This window comes from Salvelinus alpinus, chromosome 34 (assembly GCF_045679555.1).
Source record: "Salvelinus alpinus chromosome 34, SLU_Salpinus.1, whole genome shotgun sequence".
Classification (NCBI taxonomy): Eukaryota; Metazoa; Chordata; class Actinopteri; order Salmoniformes; family Salmonidae; genus Salvelinus; species Salvelinus alpinus.
In genome coordinates this window covers 24161401-24176329 of record NC_092119.1, presented here as the reverse complement: position 1 = coordinate 24176329, position 14929 = coordinate 24161401, and the positions used below count along the sequence as shown (strand labels likewise).

General features: G+C 44.9%; 1 protein-coding gene across 1 annotated transcript; it reads left to right on the top strand.

Moving 5' to 3' along the window:
- Positions 1 to 1181: 1181 nt before the first annotated feature.
- On the top strand, positions 1182 to 9058 carry LOC139563770 (piggyBac transposable element-derived protein 4-like; the record flags this gene model as incomplete). Its single annotated transcript, XM_071382684.1, has 4 exons — positions 1182 to 1275; positions 8256 to 8366; positions 8508 to 8704; positions 8798 to 9058. Coding segments are annotated over exons 1-4 (663 nt in total), but the record flags the coding sequence as incomplete, so codon positions are not given.
- Between the last annotated feature and the right edge of the window lie 5871 nt (positions 9059 to 14929).

The window sequence follows — 14929 nt, the reverse complement described above, 5'->3', positions numbered from 1 at the left end:
TACGTACATATCCAAACCAAAAGCCGTGGATTACATGCAACATCCTTACCGAGCTAAAGGCTAGAGCTGCCACTTTCAAGGAGAAGGACACTAATTTGGAAGCTTATAAGAAATCCCGCTATGCCCTCAGATGAACCATCAAACAGGCAAATCGTCAATACAGGACTAAGATGGAATCCTACTACACCGGTTCTGGCGTTCGTTGGATGTGGCATGGCTTCCAAACTATTATGGACTATAAAGGGAAACCCAGACACAAGCTGCCCAGTGACGCGAGCCTACTAGATGAGCTAAATGTCTTTTATGCTCGCTTCGAGGCAAGCAACACTGAAGCATACGTGAGAGCACCAGCTTGTTCTGGATGACTGTGTGATCACACTCTCCGTAGCTGATAAGAGCAAGACCTTTAAACAGGTCAAGATTCACAAGGCTGCAGGGCCAGATGGATTACCAGGGCGTGTACTCAGAGCATGCGAGGACCAACTGGAAAGTGTCTTCACTGACATTTTCAACCTCTCCCTGACTGAGTCTGTATTACCCCAATGTTTCAAGCAGACCACCATAGTCCCTGTGCCCAAGAATGCGAAGGTAACCTGCCTAAATTACTACCAACCGTAGAACTCACGTCGGTAGCCATGAAGAACTTTGAAAGGCTGGTCATGGCTCACATCAACACCATCATCCCAGAAACCCTAGACACACACCAATTCGTAACCGCCCCAACAGATCCACAGAAAATGCAATCTCAATAACACTCCATACTGACCTTTCCCATCTGGACAGAAGGAACACCTATGTGAGAATGCTGTTCATTGACTACAGCTCAGCGTTCAACACCATAGTGCCCACAAAGCTCATCAATAAGCTAAGGACCCTGGGACTTAACACCTCCCTCTGCAACTGGATCCTGGACTTCCTGACGGGCCCCCCCCAGGTGGTAAGGGTAGGCAACAACACATCTGCCGCGCTGATCCTCAACACCGGATCCCCTCAGGGGGGAACCTGTACTCCCTGTTCACACACAACTGGGTGGCCAAGCACGACTCCAACACCATCATTAAGTTTGCTGATGACACAACAGTGGTAGGCCTGATCACCGACAACGATGAGACAGCCTATAGGGAGGAGGTCAAAGACCTGTCAGTGTGGTGCCAGGCCAACAACCTCTCCCTCAACGTGAGATGATTGTGGACTACAGGAAAATGAGGTCTGAACAGGCCCCCATTTACATCGACGAGGCTGAAGTGGAGCGGGTCGAGAGTTTCAAGTTCCTTGGTGTCCACATCAGCAACAATTTTTTTTCATATTACCTTTATTTATTTAACTAGGCAAGACAGTTAAGAACAAATTATTATTTACAATGATGGCCGACCCTGGACAAACCCGGCCAATGCTGGCCCAATTTTGCACCGCCCTATGGGACAATCACAGCCAGATGTGATGGAGCCTTGATTTGAACCAGGGACTGCAGTGACACCTCTAGCACTGAGATGCAGTGCCTTAGACCGCTGCGCCACTCAAGAGCCCTAACTATCATGGTCCAAACACACCAAGACAGTCGAGAAGAGGGCACGACAATACCTTTTCCCCCTCAGGAGGCTGAAACGATTTAGCACGGGTCCCCAGATCCTCAAAAAGTTCTACAGCGGCACCATTCGAGAGCAACTTGCCTGGTATCTGACCGTAAGGTGCTACTGTGGGTAGTGCGTGCAGCCCAATACATCACTGGGGCCAAGCTTCCTGCCATCCAGGACCTATATACTAGGCGGTGAAGGCCCAAAAAATTGTCAAAGACTCCAGTCACCCATGTCATAGACTGTTCTCTCTGCTACCGCATGGCAAGCGGTACTGGAGCGCCATGTCTAGGTCCAAAAGGCTCCTTAACAGCTTCTACCCACAAGCCATAAGACTGCTGAACAGTTAATCAAATGGCCACCCGGACTATTTACATTGAGCCCCCTTTTGTTTTTACAGTGCTGCTACTCGCTGTTTATTATCTTTGCATAGTCACTTTACCCTTACCTACATGTACAAATTACCTCGACTAACCTGTACCCCCGCACATTTACTCGGTACCGGTACCCCCTGTATATAGCCTCGTTATTGTTATGTAATTCTACTGTGTTACTTTTTATTAGGTAAATATTTTCTTAACTCTATTTCTTGAACTTCACTGTTGGTTAACGGTTTGTCAGTAAGCATTTCACGGTAAGGTTGTATTCGGTAAGGTTGTATTCGCCTACACCTGTTGTATTCGGGGTATGTGACAAATAACATTTTATTTTATTTTCCACTATCATATTTATTACTACCTGCTTATTATACTGCTTCAAATAAACACTTTTTTAAAGTAGTCTAATCATAATAAACTGATATTTGAAACAAAAGGTTTGAAACAAAAGGCAATGTTAAGAGATGAAAAGGTGTGCTCACTCCTTTCTGAACTCTCCTTTGGCTCTCTCTTAGACCCATGAAATCACAATTATTTCAGCAGAAAAGCAAAACCTTGTATATACTTTTTAACCACTGGAAATGGCCTAAGCACATATAATCCATTGTTTAATGTAAACCTATAGCATGAGTTACCTTCTTAATTGTAACTAGTTATTTTCTCTGCTACATTGCACCTAATGCTAAATTAAAACCTGGGAGAGAGATTCTAGATACTGCCAGAGCAAAAGCCGAGTATCGCAGCCATCCGTGAGTCGTCTTAAGATCTGGCATGCCTGCTGACTGACAGCTTGGCTTTAATCCTTGCCTTCAGAGAGAAAAGGAACAGAAAATTGGATTCATGATGTGAAACATTTTAGCTTTTAAATGCATGAAATAAGCATCTCCCGCTAGAAGGAGAGCTGCGTCAAGCCTTTGAACAACGCTCTCAAAGACCTTAGCGAAAACAATAGCTGTTCAGTATCACCTCATCTTACAAAGGGAGAGAGAAAGAGACAGAAAGGGAAGAGAGAGGGAGGGAGGGAGGCAGTCACAAACAAAAGATCAGAAGATTAAGGTTATATGTGAAGATTTGTCCAAGCTCTTATCTGAAATTCAATGACTCTGAGAGAAATAATAGGCAGGGTGAATAGAGTGGCACCCACCTCAAAGATGGAATCTTTTATATCCAACAAATTAAAAAAGGCAAGTGTTTCTTGCAGGTTTTACAGACTTGATCCTTTTTGGAAAAAGTCTAAGACACTAACTGGCAATGAAGAGAAAATATCATGAAACAAAGATCCTGCAGAACTGAATTCCCTATATTTTTTTGTCTTTCTTGTCTCCAATAGGTACCACTGACTATTGCTAGTGACCATACTAGCAGCAAAATGTCGTAAACTTGATATCAAATATTGCTGTTTCAGTTCATTGTGGTGAAAAGGGACAAAGCAGTTGACCCTTACACTAAACTAACGACACTGTTGGCACAGAGATTTAAAAGATTGAACCGGCACCACAAGGTCAGGTCACATGAGCCAATAGGCATGTCAAAATAGGAGTCTTGTGACTTCGCTTATCAAGCCTAAATTACCAATCCTACATGTTCTTTTGTCTTTCTGTGGTTAGCAATTTTCCATCCCAACGGGATGAAGGGAAGGAGGAAAGGAGGGGTGGGTGGGGGTCTGTGACCTGAGACAAGGTTAGGCTGTGCAACCTGAGGCCAATAGTTTACCATTTACTGGCACTGTGTTAAAGTTTATTTAATTGTTTTCATCACTATGCTTTACTGCCAGTGGTACATCACGTCAGCAACAAATTATAGCATTGCTTGCCTTTCAAGCCTAATTTGGCACAGGCCATTGAGTCGACAATGGAAGCTGACTTGAGTTCCAGGAAAATACATAACCATTCCTTTGCCTTCATGGAAGTTTGGAGTGTCTCACAGGAGAGGAGACACCATGCCATTTCAAATAGACACTTCTTGTCAAACAAAACTAAACCAACCATTAAGTCCTCTGAAATAACTCAATGAGTTCATGGCTTTAAATCATATTCACTGACCCATAGAATCTGTAGCTACAGTATGGTCTCCAGAGGATGGAAATCCATCCACATCTTTCTCATAAGCCAAAGGAAGGCCAAGCCCATAGGGTAGAGCTCAGCTCACAATGTAATAAAAGGTTTTCTGACAGAGAAACCTTGATTTCACAAACCCTAAGTATTGCTAAAGCTGAAACCAATTAACTGCTGCAGAGAATGCTGAACCAGCATGTGCACCCACACACAACAACAGTAATTCATTAATAAACTAATTACATTAATATTTAATACTGGCATTTGGAATTGCCAATTATCACTTGTTAGGGAGAGAGAGGTGCTGTATGTGCTGTATGTGAAAACAATGAGGATCCTATTTAGGTAAAATATCACCTAATACTACTTAGGTAAAACTTAATGATCTTCTAATACATATAATGTGCATTTACAGAGAAATGTTCATTTGGTTGTATAATGTTCTGCTGTGCTCTATATCTACAGAAGTTCACCAGCCTTCACTATATAGGATTTAAGATGACAGAAATCTGAAAATAATATTTTCAGTCTATTCTTTCTCTCCTTTTTCTCCAACTGTGGATTAGAGTAACGTCAGAATGAAAATAAGCGCATCTAGAGAATTCACATACAAGATCATACAGCTTTTGGACAGTTGTCTTTTGACAACAGGGGATTTGTCACCTTCAAAATCTCTTCCCTTCACAAAAAAGCTAAAGCAGCACCACTCATTTTCACCATGTAGGTAATAAAGGAATACTACACTCAAACTACCACCCAGTCTCCATCCCCTCATCCCCCCCAAAGAAAAACAGCTCTTGCAGACAGTGCCAGAAGAACCAACAGCATATAAACATTGCAGCATACTCTGTCATTTCAAATGTAGCTTTGACCTCTGCCCTGAGAGAGCTGTTTTTATCTCCTCCTGAGCTCTGTGAAGGTAAATCCCCCTCACACCCTACCTTATCCCCTCAAGTACACCCCTCTTTCACCCAATACCCCCCAAACAGCACACCTCCCTGCTCAGACCTGCTTCGAACCAAAGCTGTAATTATTTGAGTGGTGCTTTAAAAGGACCCGAGGCGTTCGCAGCCCCATTTAATTCTCTCATTTCTAATTCCCCCTGCCTCGGGACAGGTGAGGAGTCAGGGGCCACGATGAGATCTTCCCTGTCTACCTTTAGCCAAAAAACACACGCACTAATAATCACACAAATAAACTTTCTCTCTCTCTCTAACACACACATAGACTGATACACAATCCTGACACACCGGAGCTGTTTTCCTTTCTAATTATAATCTTTGAAAGAAATGTGTGGAATTTGCTTTTAGAGGAGTATGTGTTAAGAGAAGGGTTTGAAAGCTTGGCGGTACGGTGGCCCGGTCGCTGGGGGACTTTGAGGTGAGGTGTTTTCTTTGGCAGTGGAGGACTTGGGCACTAATTTGAAGGGAGTAGCGATGCTGGGGCGATAGCAGAGAGCAGCAGCACATAGCAGAGCAGAGCAGCATTCCTGGGCCAGACACAAAGAGGCTTTGTCTCGGCGACCAAATTAAGATGATGTTGTTTTAAAAAGCCCTGCAATAGCATAATAACTATCTTTTCTAACATCCTCTAGGTTCATTGCGTTCAAACAGGGTGGAAGAAAGGACAGTGTGATCATTGATATCAAAGGGAGAAGAGTCAAGAGAACGGCGTTAAAGCTAAATATAGGGACTTCCACAGAAAGAACAGACACTAAGAAAGAACACAATGATAATACATTTATTTTACAGAGCTGCTAGAACACAATGATCTCAGTAAAATTATAACAGGCTCACAATTGGATTCTTAAGATTATCTCTCTCTTTGAAAAGCTAACGATTCAAGTTTGAGGAAATAAATTAGGCCTAGTCATAGACTAACTCCTCAAACATTCAAACTTCAAATAGGAGAAGTAGACAGGCTACTAAGAGAACCATACTAAGAGAACCCTAATAAGAGAACCCTAATAATACAGGTTAGATGATGAACTACATTCCAACAGTGTCCATTTCAATGGTTTTGAGAGACATCTAGAAACCTGAACACATCACTCCATTCAATTCACTAGGTCACATCAGTCTAGCTGGCACCCCTTTCAACTGATCGCTCCTAAAAGCGACAACAAGCACTTAAGAGCATGTAAACAGTATCTCCATAATGATGTATCGCTGCAAGTGGTTTGAGAGTAAAAATAACGATTTGCCACGGAATTATTATTTATCACTTGCACTGTCAAAGGGATCTACCTCCACTGTCAAAGGGATCTACCTCCACTGTCAAAGGGATCTACCTCCACTGTCAAGTAGATACAGGTAGCACTTTTCACAAACCAAACAGAAGAGAAATAATAATGAAATCTCTCTCCTCTTATTCAGCAACCCAATCCCTCTATCCCTCTGGCTCCACAATGGTTAAGCAGACAAACCTAGGTGTTGATACATTCACTTTTTCCATTCTTGTCGGGCTGTTTAAAAGCTTAAATGAGATTTACTGGATTTTAATCTACTCTTCACGGCCCATAAGTTCTGAGGTATGTAAAAGCAGAGATGTACGCAACACCGGCCTACCGACACAATAGGGATGCTGCCGCGCAGTGTTGACAGGTTTCATTAATGCGCTGTGCAGTGGTGTAAAGTACTTAAGTAAAACTACTTTAATTACTACTTAAGTAATTTTGTCACGATTGTTGTCGGGAGAAAGACAGGAGGACCAAGGTGCAGCGTGGTAAGTGTTCATCTTTTTTAATAAAACGACTGGACACTGAACAAAAACAACAAAAACGACAAATGAACAGTCCTGTAAGGTGACGAAAAACACTAAACAGAAAACAATCACCCACAACTCAAAATGGGAAAACAGGCTACCTAAGTATGGCTCTCAATCAGAGACAACGATAGACAGCTGCCTTTGATTGAGAACCATACTAGGCCAAACACATAGAAAAGGAAAACCTAGACCTACAACATAGAATACCAGACATAGAGTGCCCACCCAAACTCACGCCCTGACCAACCAAAAAGAGACATAAAAAGGATCTCTACGGTCAGGGCGTGACACATTTTTTGGTATATATTATGTTTGAGTGTTGAAGTGTGCCCCTTGCTATCCGTAAAAAAAAAAGAAATTGTGCAGTCTGGTTTGCTTAATATAAGGAATTTGAAATTATTTATACTTTTACTTTTGATACTTAAGTATATTTTAGCAATTGCATTTACTTTTGATACTTAACCCTTGTCTTGTCTTAAGGGTCAAAAATGACCCACCACTATGTTTAACAGCAGAGAAAACCCCCTAAATGATATTTTTTCAACTTGAAATTTGATGACTTTTCCTATCATTACAAAAAAGTGAAACATCGCCTTTGTTCATATTTCCATGAAAGCTGTACACCACCATTTTTGACTCGGCACTTAAAAAAATAACTTACACACCACAAAAACCACAAAGGCACACACACACACACACACACGCACACGCACACGCACACGCACACGCACACGCACACACACAAAATGAGAAATTGAGATTATGTATGCTACTGATTGAACTCAGACAAAACTAAAACTTTCTTGTGCATGTGCAGCATCTCCCCTCCATGACCCCACACATGACTCAAGTTCACAGACAAAATAAAACTATTTCAGACAAAAGAAACAACATTTCAGAAAAAAATAACATTTCTTGAAAGCATTGTTTACTAATGGGGAATGCAGTCAGAGGGTATAAAGGTGCTGCAGATGACAGTCCCTCCAGTTCTCTCTTTGCTGAAGCCATGAGTGCACGTTTCAGTGCCCAACAGGTCGAAGATTCAATTTTTTCAGATGTCCAAGAGGAACAAGAGAACAATGATTTAGAAGAGGATGAGGTGTCTGAAGAAGAAGATCGGGAAGAATAGGACCCACAAGACATGCAGTTGCCTATGCCCAGGACATCGCCTCAACATTCTACATGTTCATCACACCAGCCATCGAATAAATCATCCTGGAGATGACAAATATGGAGGATTTCCGTAAATATGGAGACAACTGGAAATACTGGAAAGGATGGATGAGATTGACCTGCATGCCTACATAGGGCTGCTAATCTTAGTGGGTGTGTATCGGTCCTGAGGCGAGGCTACATATAGTCTCTGGGATGCAGAGAGTGGAAGGGCGATTTTCCGTGCCACGATGCCACTGAAAGTCTTTCACACTTTCTCAAGAATGCTACGATTTGATAATGTGAGTCAAGACCTGCAAGACGTGTGAGAGACAAACTGGCGGCCATAAGAGAGGTCTGGGAGAAGTGGGTGGAGCGTCTGCCATACCTCTACAACCCTGGGCTTCAAGTAACAGTGAATGAGCAACTGGTTCCATTCAGAGGTAAATTTTTATTTTCATATCTGTAATGTAAGTGATTTTCACTGTTAATTGTATTATTTATATCTGTAATATCAATGATTTGTGTGATTGTTTTCTGTGACACTGATACTAATTACTGATAGTAATCTCTTTTGTCAAAAGGTCGCTGTCCTTTCCGGCAGTATATGCCAGGCAATCCAGTAAAGTATGGCATCAAGATATGGGTGGCCTGTGACGCACAATCCAGCTACGCATGGAAGATGCAAGTGTACACAGAAAAGCCGACCGGTGGAGGCCCGCAGAAGAACCAGGGGATGCGGTTTGTGCTTGATGTGACAGATGGACTGAGGGGGCACAATGTCATGTGTGACAATTTCTTCACCTCTTATGAACTCAGCCAGCAGATTCTGAAGAGGAAGATCACCGTGGTTGGCACAGTTAGAAAGAACAAGCCTGAGCTCCTCCCTGCGCTCCTCGCAACAAGGGTGAGAGAGGCCTTTTCATCAAAGTTTGCCTTCACCTCCACCACCACTCTAGTTTCTTACCGCCCAAAGAGGAACAAGAATGTGGTCCTCCTGAGCACACTGCACAAAACGCCTGAGATCAGTGATCGTGAGGACAGGAAGCCAGCCATCATCCTGGACTACAACCACAACAAAGGAGGCGTGGACAACCTGGACAATGGGATTGGAACTTACAGCTGCAGGAGGATGACTGCCCGCTGGCCCCTGGTCATCTTTCATAACATCATTGATGTGTCCTCATACAATACCTTCGTGATATGGAACAAGATCAACCCTACCTGGATGCCTGATAAGCGGAACAAGAGGAGGGTGTTCCTGGAGTAGCTGGGAAAGGCACTTGTAACCCCACACATTCAAAGAAGGGAGCGCCTCACCCGTACAGCGGCCTCTGCAGGGCTTGTGAAAGCTGTTCAGGGGGCTTGTCACGTTCGTTATAATGAGCGGACCAAGGCGCAGCGTGAGTAGAGTTCCACATAATTTATTTCAGTGAAACTTCAAACAAACAAAGAATAAACGAACGTGCAGTTCGTAGCGCACATAGCACTAAACAAAAACAATATCCCACAATGCAGGTGGGAAAAGGACCACACTAAGTATGATCCCCAATTAGAGGCAACGATCATCAGCTGCCATTGAGCGGGACTGGACGCCATGCCTGGACTGGGCACCGGCGCAAAGGAAGGCTCAGGCCATGGAGCGGGACTGGACGCCATATCTGGACTGGGCACCGGCATAGAGGAAGGCTCCGGCCATGGAGCGAGACTGGACGCCGTGCCTGTACTGGGCACCGGCGCAGAGGAAGGCTCCGGCCATGGAGCAGGACTGGACGCTTTGCCTGGACTGGGCACCGGCGCAGAGGAAGGCTCCGGCAATGGAGCGGGACTGGACGCCGTGCCTGGACAGGGCACCGACGCAGAGGACTCAGGGCTGGTGACACACTCTTCAGGGCGAGTGCGGGGAGCCGGCAATGGACGTACCGGGCTGGGAAGGCGCACTGGAGGCCTGATGTGTGGAGCCGGCACTGGTTTCACCGGACTGATGACACGTTCTTCAGGGCGAGTGCGGGGAGTCGGCACAGGACGTACCGGGCTGGGAAGGCGCACTGGAGGCCTGGTGAGTGGAGCCGGCACAGGTTTCACCGGACTGATGACACGCTCTTCAGGGCGAGTGGGGGGAGCCGGCACAGGACGTACCGAGCTGAGAAGGTACACTGGAGGCCTGGTGTGTGGAGCCGGCACAGGTTTCACCGGACTGATGACACGGTCTTCAGGGCGAGTGCGGGGAGCCGGCACAGGACGTACCGGGCTGGGGAGGCGCACTGGAGGCCTGGTGCGTGGAGCCAGCACAGGTTTTACCGGACTGATGACACGCTCTTCAGGGCGAGTGCGGGGAGCCGGCACAGGACGTACCGGGCTGTGAAAGCGCACTGGAGGCCTGGTGTGTGGAGCCGGCACAGGTTTCACCGGACTGATGACGCGCTCTTCAGGGCGAGTGCGGGGAGCCGGCACAGGACGTACCGAGCTGAGAAGGTACACTGGAGGCCTGGTGTGTGGAGCCGGCACAGGTTTCACCGGACTGATGACACGGTCTTCAGGGCGAGTGCGGGGAACCGGCACAGGACGTACCGGGCTGGGGAGGCGCACTGGAGGCCTGGTGCGTGGAGCCGGCACAGGTTTTACTGGACTGATGACACGCTCTTCAGGGTGAGTGCGGGTAGCCGGCACAGGACGTACCGGCTGTGAAAGCGCACTGGAGGCCTGGTGCGTGGAGCCGGCACAGGTTTCACCGGACTGATGACACGCTCTTCAGGGCGAGTGCGGGGAGCCGACACAGGACGTACCGGGCTGAGAAGGCGCTCTTCAGGGCGAATGCGCTGCAGAATACACCTAACCAACATCTCTCTCCGATCTCCCTCCTCACACTGCTCCATCGACTCCCCGACGGTCTCTGTCTCTCTCCTCGGCTCGACCGACCGCTCCTTGTTCCCCCCCCAAAAGAAATCTTGGGGTTTCTGTGGCCGCGGACCCCGGCGTCGTCGCTGTCCTCCTATACTCCTTGGCGACTCCTGCCAAGGAAGGGTCTCGCATCCACCCATTATTTCCTCCCATGTCCAGCTCTCCTTTTCCTCCATGGCACGCTGCTTGGTCCTGTAGTGGTGGGATATTCTGTCACGTTCGTTACAATGAGTCGACCAAAGCGCAGCGTGAGTAGAGTTCCACATATTTATTGAGGTGAATTTTCAAACAACAAAGAATAAACGAACGTGCAGTTCGTAGCGCACATAGCACTAAACAAAAACAATATACCACAACGCAGGTGGGAAAAGGACCACACTAAGTATGATCCCCAATTAGAGGCAACGATCATCATCATCCAATTGGGAACCATACTCACACCAACATAGAAATTAAAGTCTAGAACACACCCTAGTCACGCCCTGACCTAAAACACCATAGAGAACCCTGAGGGCTCTCTATGGTCAGGGCGTTACAGGGCTGAATCATGTCCTGATCCACCTAAGGCTGCAGCTGGGTCAGGCAAGAGGAGGCAATGCCAATCTGCCCCCCAAAGAAGGACTGTAAAACAAATACTATGTGCTGCACATGTGAGAAATACATCTGCAAAGTCCATTGCATACTGTCCTACATGTGCTAATTAGAGTTGATTGATTTATGTTCTTCACGTTTTTGTTTTGTATCTATTATATTATTTTATTCTTATTTATTGTTGTTGTTTATATACCTTGTGGGTAGAGGCAATGGTTAAAAAAATGGGAGAAGACTAGTATTTTGCAGTTGAATTCCTCATTGTACAGTATATAAGAATATATCACTATGTTACCAAAAATGTTCAAGACTGTTATTGTTACCCTTCAATAAAATGCATTCAAAACTACTTTCTGCACATTTCTGCTACTTTTTAGGCTATACAAGTGCTATCTCTGCTAATGTATGTTTACACCTATGCAGTACCTTTAGCAATAATAATAATAATAATAAACCTCTACTTTAGTAAAGAAAACAATTATGCCAGGTGTGTTGTAATAAAAACGAGTGTCCACTGATTAAATGCAGGAAAACCCAGATATTCACAAAGTTTGTGATGAATGACAGGTAGTTTCTTCATACAAAATAGATTTGGGGTTTAAGATTCAATTAAGCTGCTTTATTTTAGGGGTTTAGTGAAGGCAGGTCATTTTTGACCCTTAGGACAAGGGTTAAGGTATCTTTACTTTTACTCAAGTACAACAATTTGGTACTTTTTCCACCACTGGTGTTGTGCAATCACCTGTGCTTGCCGTTATACAACTGTCAAGATCCTGTACTTCTCACTCTCCCCCCCACCTCCTCCCTTCTGCTCGATGACGTAGCGCAGTTTCACGGGTCCAAGCAAGCCCCCCCACAATTTATTTTTTTATGGGGCAGAGAGAAACATTTGCAGTATTATAGCTAATATTATGCTATTGTACACATTTTGTCACGAGGCTGAGAGATAATGTTTCTGTTTTAGCGCTCAAGGATTCTTGAAAGATGGGATAACCTCAACTTTTTTCAACAAATATTTGTCTTAATATTACAAATGCAACTAACTGGATTCATGTCTACTCAGTCAGAGTAGAGCACTACATTTTACATTAGATTATTCAAATATGTAGTACAAATCTCAGAACTTATTTTTGTTTTGTGTTATAACACAATTAAATGCTTCAGGGCTAATTTATACAAAAATATAAACGCATAATGCAACAATTTCAATGATTTTACTGAGTAACATTACATATAAGGAAATCAGTCAATTGAAATCAATTAATTAGGCTCTAATCTTTGGATTTCACATGACTGGGCAGGAGCACACAGCCTTGGACGGGCCTGGGAGGGCAAATAAGGAATCTGATGTCTAGCATTTACTTTTACTTTTTTTAAAAACTTTTACTTAAGTACACTTAAAACCAGATACTTTAAAACTTTTACTCAAGTAGTATTTTACTGGGTGAGTTTCACTTTTACTTGAGTATCCAGGTATCTTTACTTTTACTCAAATATGACAATTTAGTACTTTTTCCATCACTGACAGTTCAGCTTTAAGCTAGTCAGTTTGGAAAACGCCTCACTGAGTGAGTCAGAGAGACCAGTCTGGAAAACAACTGCTCGTAGTTATCGAGTGTCCTCCAGAAATGATGTCCCCATGACAACCCTCAATGACTGTCACTGCAAACAGAGCTGCCTTCTAATGTAGACTTAGTTCACTTCCCATCACAGACAACACAACTACAAAACTCCCCCAAAAAACAGCATCATCTCATTGATAAAAAATCTTAAAAACACGTACCCTACATCATATATTAAATAGGCCTAATGTCTGTGTGTATGCATGTGTGCGACCTGTATCTGTCACACTGCCAAATATTCATTGGATACTTTTTCACATCACATTTATCCTGGGGTAAATAACCAATAACCAGATGCCCCCACACACACCCTCCAGAGGTTGCACTGACCCCCTCCCCCCATGAAATAATTCCAGGCAGGCACAGAGCACAGACACATCGACTCTCACACACACACACACACACACACACACACACACACACACACACACACACACACACACACACACACACACACACACACACACACACACACACACACACACACACACACACACACACACACACACACACACAAACCCTGCAGCTTCATTAGTACATATGGCCTGTAATTAGAATGAGGGGCCAGCCTCGGCAGCGGCGCGGTGCAGGGAAGCACAAGTTGCCAGTAAATTACCTTGTAGCCATTATCAATTTCCCAGGCTACTGGTCCTTAAGATAACCCCCCTTCTCCCTGTGGTCCTTCCAGCAATTTCTCTCTGCCTGATAAACATGCTGATTAAAGCGAGCGGCGTGTAAACCTTTGATACTTTTTAAAATGAAATCCATGCCCTGCCTGGGGCCTGACGCTGCTCCGCTCTGCTCAGCCGCCGCGCCGCACAGAGCTCCACGCAGACGTGTCAGCTAATCAGATAGGGAATATAGCGTGTGTGTGTGTGTGCCTCCGGGCAGAACGAAGGGACAAGGAGGGAGAGGTGAGGTGCACACATAAACACACAGGCAAACATGGATAGGATAGGGATAGGATAGTACAGGGATAGGCTAGTACAGGACAGGCTAGGCTAGTACATGGATAGACTAGGCTAGTACAGGGATAGGCTCGTACAGGGACAGGCTAGGCTAATACAGGTATAGACTAGGGTAGTACAGGGATAGGCTAGAACAAGGAAAGACTAGTGGAGGGACAGGCTAGGCTAGTACAGGGATAGGCTAGGCTAGTACAGGTATAGACTAGGGTAGTACAGGGATAGGCTAGAACAGGGAAAGGCTAGTACAGGGACAGGCTAGGCTAGTACAGGGATAGACTAGGGTAGTACAGGGACAGGCTAGGTTAGTACAGGGATAGGCTAGGGTAGTACAGGGATAGGCTAGGATATTACAGGGATAGGCTAGTACAGGGACATGCTATGGTAGTACAGGGATAGGCTAGTACAGGGACAGTACTCTCGACAAGTCGAGGGCAGGCTAGGGTAATACAGGGACATGCTATGGTAGTACAGGGACAGGGTAGCTGTGATGCTGGATTCTTTACTGTCTACTGAATGTCATTGCATTGTTGATTGGGCCCAAACACATACAAATAAGTACAGAAAGTCGCTGTAGTCAGTCTTAAATGCAAATGTACAATACAACTCAGTCTCTGGAAATGTAGAGTCCTGTGACAATAATTACTCCAGACTGATAACATTTCAGCATTGCACAGAGCCAAGAGGGGTGGAGGCATTGTCGTATAACTCTACGTAGGCCACAGGGCTGTTAACTCTATTCTAATGATATGATGACCTTCTCACTCAAAAATACGTCACTTCCTGAAGAGCCAAACAAAGCTTGAGAGTAAAAAAGAGAGACAGACTGACAGAGAGAGAGAAAGACGAAGAGAGAAAGGGAAATAGATAGATGGAATGAGAGAAAGAGAGAGCGAAAGATGGAGAACGACAAGAAGAGAGAGAAAG